General features: G+C 40.0%; 1 protein-coding gene across 6 annotated transcripts in view; it reads right to left on the reverse strand.

The window, feature by feature from the left end:
* The window catches only part of eml1 (EMAP like 1), a gene marked incomplete in the record, with an annotated part of 59,370 nt that overhangs the window by 18,299 nt on the left and 35,307 nt on the right, over nucleotides 1–5,764 (reverse strand). For all 6 annotated transcript variants that reach the window (XM_014014038.1, XM_014014055.1, XM_014014029.1 and 3 more), the window contains 1 exon segment: nucleotides 4,299–4,481. In XM_014014038.1, the coding sequence (XP_013869492.1) occupies nucleotides 4,299–4,481 (183 nt within the window).

The raw sequence follows: 5,764 nt of genomic DNA on the forward strand, positions 1-5,764 counted from the left end.
GGTGTGTTGGAGCAGAGAAGCAAGTAAAACATGCAGGGCTGCGGCCCTCCAGGACCAGGATTGCCCACCCCTGGTCTAATTTGAGTTCTTGCAAACACAAAAACGAGAAGCTGATCCAGAATTTGACATTTTTGACTCGACAGCTGAAAAAATTGGAGCAAAGACAATTCTGAGAGGTRTGTATTAAAGAGACAGGAGTAAAAACTAACCAAACAAAGAAAATCTATTTTAACAGATTTTTTTAAACAATTCTTTTTGGCAATATAGCTTATGGTGGGCACGTGATAGGCAGCACCTGGGGGTACCAAAAGCTCAAAACAAGTGTTAATAGCAACAAAAAAGAAGATTTGTTAAATTTCTGATGTGTGCAACCCACATACTGAGCCCTACTGCTCATCCCACAAATGCATATTCCTTATAAATGTGGCACCATTTAAAAGGGAAACTAGCAGGCTTTCCAACAATAAAAGATTGGTTGTCAAGAAGCATTGTTACAAAGAAATAAACTACCAAACATTTCTTTTTACTTTATGTGCCGAGTATAAAAAAGTGCTACAGGCAAGAAATATGAGAAAATTGTCGAACAAACATTGAAAACACTTTTTAGGCAAGATAAATACATTTTTATGTAATAAATGCAATTTGAAAGGAAAAATCCATTGGTTCATAGGCATTTTTATTCATTGCTGTGCCGAGTTCACAAGAAGTGTTTGCATTTATCAGTGAGTTTATCCACATTAACTCCTCATWCAGAATCTGGCAGCAGCTCATTATAATCTGTTTCTGCTTTACTGCTCAGTTAATCATTTAGGGTCATAAAACCCATGAAGTGTGCTTGGTTTCACAGACAAACGTCCTGTTTTTACCCTGAAGACACAGTTCGAGGGACAGATTATAACAAACATCTCTGCTGACGTTCTGCATGAGCTGAATCATCTGCTGTTGATCAATCTCCGATTAGGTCAGGACACATGTGGAAAGGCAAGCAGCTGTGTGATATTAGGAGGGAACAAACACAGAAATCACAACACGGTGAGATTTTGCTGGGGAAGAAAAACAAGTCCTGATTTAAACCGCTCTCAGTGTGACGTTACAACCCGCACCTGGTTCTTCCATTTAGAAAGACACTGCATCCTAAGGCCCTGGTTGTGTTAACTTTAGGCAGAGAGCCGCCTCGATGTGGGCGGGGATCACAATTAAAAACATGCAAACCTTTTTTTATTTTATTTGCGACACAGAAGCGCCTCAAACTCGAAGGAAAAGTACCAAAGGCTGTAACGGACCATCCAGCAGAACGATGCTGAAGAGAGGCAAGACGACAGAGGAGAGAATGCTAAGCTAATGGTAGCTTGTTGTTAAGTTGAGCTCATATGAAAAAAGTAAGTTGGGCAGTATGACCTCAAATTCATATCATGATATAAACTGAATCCCTTCACAGTAACAGTATATGTCGTGGTAGAAAGCTATCATAAAAAGCAAAGATACTGTAATTTCTACAGCATTTATTTTGCAGAAAACTGCAATCATAATCAAACCCAGCATTTTTTCTATAGTGCAAATGAACATAACAGAAGTACAAAAGAATGCTTTATATATATTGCAAAACAGTTTCAACAACAAACAAAAACATCGTATTCACACCTGATAGTCCGGTAGACTCGGTTCGATTGGGGACCAAAACTGCAAGCTTTGTTTACATTTTCTGTTGGTGCGGTTTGAATTCACACTGCACTTTCTCAACCGAACTTAATCCTGTAAACAACCTGTTCCCGCCCTCACCTGTGGGGGGCGCTGCACCAAGAACCACTAAAGGAATCAACATGAAAACCTCAGAAGACATGGAGCGCTGCTTCCTTCTTCATAAAATGTAAACAAACAATAGTAACGTTACATTTTAGTGGTTATAGGGTTTATGTTTTGTTTTTGGCAAATGTGCTAAACAAATAGTCTTCAACAATGCATGAGAGGCATGAGAGGAAGATGAGGCGGAACCTCGGAGATTATTGTTTAGCACACAAGGCGGCTCCGTGTTAACCGAGCAGAAGCACGTCCAGCTCCACAGTCATGATGTCCACCTTATTTATACAGTCGTCCAGCAAGGTATTTACACCATATAAGTAAATTTATTACTGTTATTACTCAGAATGTCATGCGGTATAGTCTGCTTCCTGCTTTTGGAGCGGTCTCTGGTCCGCTTAGCGTTCACACATGCACTTATCGTGATCATGTACATGTCTTAACCACTAAGTTGAAACAGAAATTATAGGTTTATTCAAAAATTAGATCCAATCTGACATCTTCTGTTTCAAATATCTATCTTCATGCCATTATACTCTCAACCATGTCGTACTGTTTACKTGTTTGGTCTCTTACAACAAATGAAATCTTAGAACCCATAGTTAGGCTCTACAACAGGGCCTACAACATTCATAAAAAACTTCCTGGTTGGACTCATCACTGTACAGTTCTTTCATTGTCTGATGCCTTGACTTTTCAGAATTATGTTTTGTATAGTGGTATTAATTTATYTTTTCAGATCTTCCAAGGTGCCAATTATGGAACTCTCTGTGCATTGCTGCCCAAATCAAATTCTGGAAGTGGTCATTCAACTAGATCTGTTACAAATGGACAACTGATATTACCAACTTTTAAAAACTGTTACGSCCAGAGGTCTTTCTTCTATGTTTATACTAATGCATGGGATGACATTCCTCAAAACATGAAGTCCATTTCAAAACTACAGCCCTTTAAGAAGAATCTTGTCTGCCATCTGCTGGATACTTTCTGTTGTGCTCATATTTAGACSTCCTATTTTGCAAATGCTGCCTTTTTGAAATTTGGTATGCTTGTTWGTCTTTGTGTCTATGGTGTATAATGATGTGATTGTGATGCTGTAATTCTGAGTGTTTTATGTGCTGCAGAACAGGAACCTGCTGTAAAACAGCAATTATGCTGAGTCAGGCTTGATTTTTAGTAATCTTTTCSTGTTAAATAAATAAATCAAAATCAAATCAATCGAATCACACCAGAGTTTGTTTCAATCGAACCGAGACCTAGGTTTTCAGGTGGACCAGAGTTCGCTTTTTTGGTCCGAATCAGAGTTCGATTACGTGTTCACACCTCCCCAAACGAACCGGACTTTCCAGGCAAACAAACTAGAGTTCGATTAAATTGGACTGAACAGTGCAGGTGTGAACACAACCAAATTTTCAACAATACTAAAATAAAGTGGATGTTTAACCAGTACTTAAAGTAAAATTAGTCATTTAAACATAAAAAATTTGTAAGTTGGCATAAGTTGCCTAAAATGTTAAGTGTGACAGGACCTAAAGGACCTTAAACTGCACATAGTCCTATTCAAAAAACAGTTTCACATAACTGAAATATAAGTGTGGTGAAGCCAAATAAATGTAATATCAGCCTGCCATACAATGAGCCTCTACCTGCTGAACTTATCAGCTGGTGCTCTCAAAGCAGAACTGTTACATTAGCAAGATAGATTTATGACTGAACGACCTCCACGTCTTATTTTATCATCTGTGTGGGTAACAATACATAAAAGTTTTTTTTCTCAGACAACTTGGATGTGAAAAAAACTACGGTTGTTAATGATTCYCTTTGCACGWCGTGCAGKGAGGGAGGGAGGAAATGATCCCGCGACATGACGTAACATTTCTACAGCAAGAGTGGCAAATTTTGAGGATTTATTCTCTCTATACGTGTTTTAAAACACTTTATTTCTTCATTTATTTTCTGAATATTTGGAACTCCTCCTGCTCAGTTGTRTCTGCACTCACAGCCATGTTGACACAGGTGTGACGACGTAAACAACAGGGCAGTAGAGGGTAAATTTCTACCGTAGGCCAACTTCATATTGTTTCTACTGTCTATTGCATTTACCGTGCAGCCCTAGAAAAAAGGTRACAGTTTTTGCAAACTATTCACATAAAGTTTCTCATCTGTGTGATGTTTGGATTGTCCTCTTCAAACAAATCCATCAGAACATACGTCCTAAAACTTGTTTCAAAGGGCAAAGCTGTTCTTTATCTACCATGCAGTGAGAGGTGATTACAGTGTGCAACACGAACACATCAGGCAGACTACAGTCAGCCTACCTGACTTCCCAACATTGCTGTCTGCTGACGGAGACTTTCTCATCACAGCTGGCTCTATATTTACATACAACGCATTTAACAACAGGAAGGCCCAGACGACGGGGAGAAAAGTCAGAAAGCAGYTGGTGAAATTTCTCGACCTAAACCAGAAAACGGAGACATCAAGATGAAGCTGCCCGTTACCTTTGGTGGGTCCTCTACGGGTCCCCATGGCCTGCTGCTCCTCGGACAGGTTCAGCCTCCGGACCACGTCGGCCAGGGCGGACTTGAGCAGCTGGATCTCGTCCTCCTGCATCTGGACCCTCTGCTCCAGGGAGGCGATGCGGTCGGTCACCTCCATGCTGCTGGCAGCCGACGCGCTGTCATCTGAGGAGACGCAGAGGGTGAAGGATGAGCCGCTTTAAATCTTTGTTTCATCCACCCTGAACCTGATTTTATTATAGTCTCCTGCTTCAGTCTGYAGCGGGTCAAAGTTCTGATTCTTCTGCCTGTTTTCATTATCTGTCTGCTTGTTTAACAGATTATTATTATTATGTCTCCACCTGACACACAGATACAGACCAATCTTTGACCACCAGGGTTCACTTCATTATGAAAACACACACACACACACTCCTGAGTGGGGTCTCCTCTGTTTGATGTCACAGAGTGATGAAATATTCATGTAAATCTCCCCTGTGTTTTCCCAGCAGACCTGTAATAACAGCCTGATGCATTATGCATGAGAACGAGCTGCTCCAGGTGATTAAGCTGATCTGAAGTTTGTATTTAAGACCCCCTCCCTCCGCTGCTGCTCTGAAACAGCTCTTGACCTCTTTAAAAAACCATCAGGTGCAACAAAATTTGATTTCAGACACGTTGCTGGAGGCAGTGACACAATGAGAAACAAATGTTTCTTCTTATAAGATTCATGATATTTCCGACCAAAAAACCTTCTGCAAACATTTGCTCTCATATAAGTGGACTCTGCAGGGATGTAAGAGGAAATGAAGTCCACTAATTGAATTACTGTAGTGGAATGGTACTCTACCTCAACTTTGGCTTTAATGGACAAAAATGTTCATCTTCTGATGGGTTTGTGACCTTTTGACCCCAATGACGTCTGCTGATACCTTTTTTTATGAAATTTGGTTGGTTTATAARGAAGCCATTGGTAGTTACATTTTCTGTACCCCTAAATTTGATTGCCACAATGTAAAAGAGGTGTGGTCAAAAAGCGGTCCCGAGGGGTGCCTACTGGGACCCGTTGATTTATATGACTGGATTGGACATGGTTAGCGCGTTGCTAGCTACATGGACGTGCGCACACTGGAGCTCTGTTATGCACTGAAGAGGCATCAACAAAGTGAAGACATGTTAATGGACTGTGAGGCGTCATCCTTTAGAAAAACTCTTACAAAGTTCTTATTCTTGCTTGATTTTCACAAACTATAGTTCAAAATAAAGCTGAGGAAATTGTGAATTTTATGGTTTACAGAATTTAAAAAATAACTTATTTAAATGACTAACAGTGGCTTAAAATAAGCATTTTGTGTTTCACGTTTTTTGCGTACAAGTCAATGAGTTCTGAGCAGCTGTCATTCATTCATTCATTCATGTATTTATTCAGACTAGATAGATAGATAGATAGATAGATAGATAGATAGATA

The sequence above is a fragment of the Austrofundulus limnaeus genome, unplaced genomic scaffold (genome assembly GCF_001266775.1).
Source record: "Austrofundulus limnaeus strain Quisiro unplaced genomic scaffold, Austrofundulus_limnaeus-1.0 Scaffold2, whole genome shotgun sequence".
NCBI classification, from domain to species: Eukaryota; Metazoa; Chordata; class Actinopteri; order Cyprinodontiformes; family Rivulidae; genus Austrofundulus; species Austrofundulus limnaeus.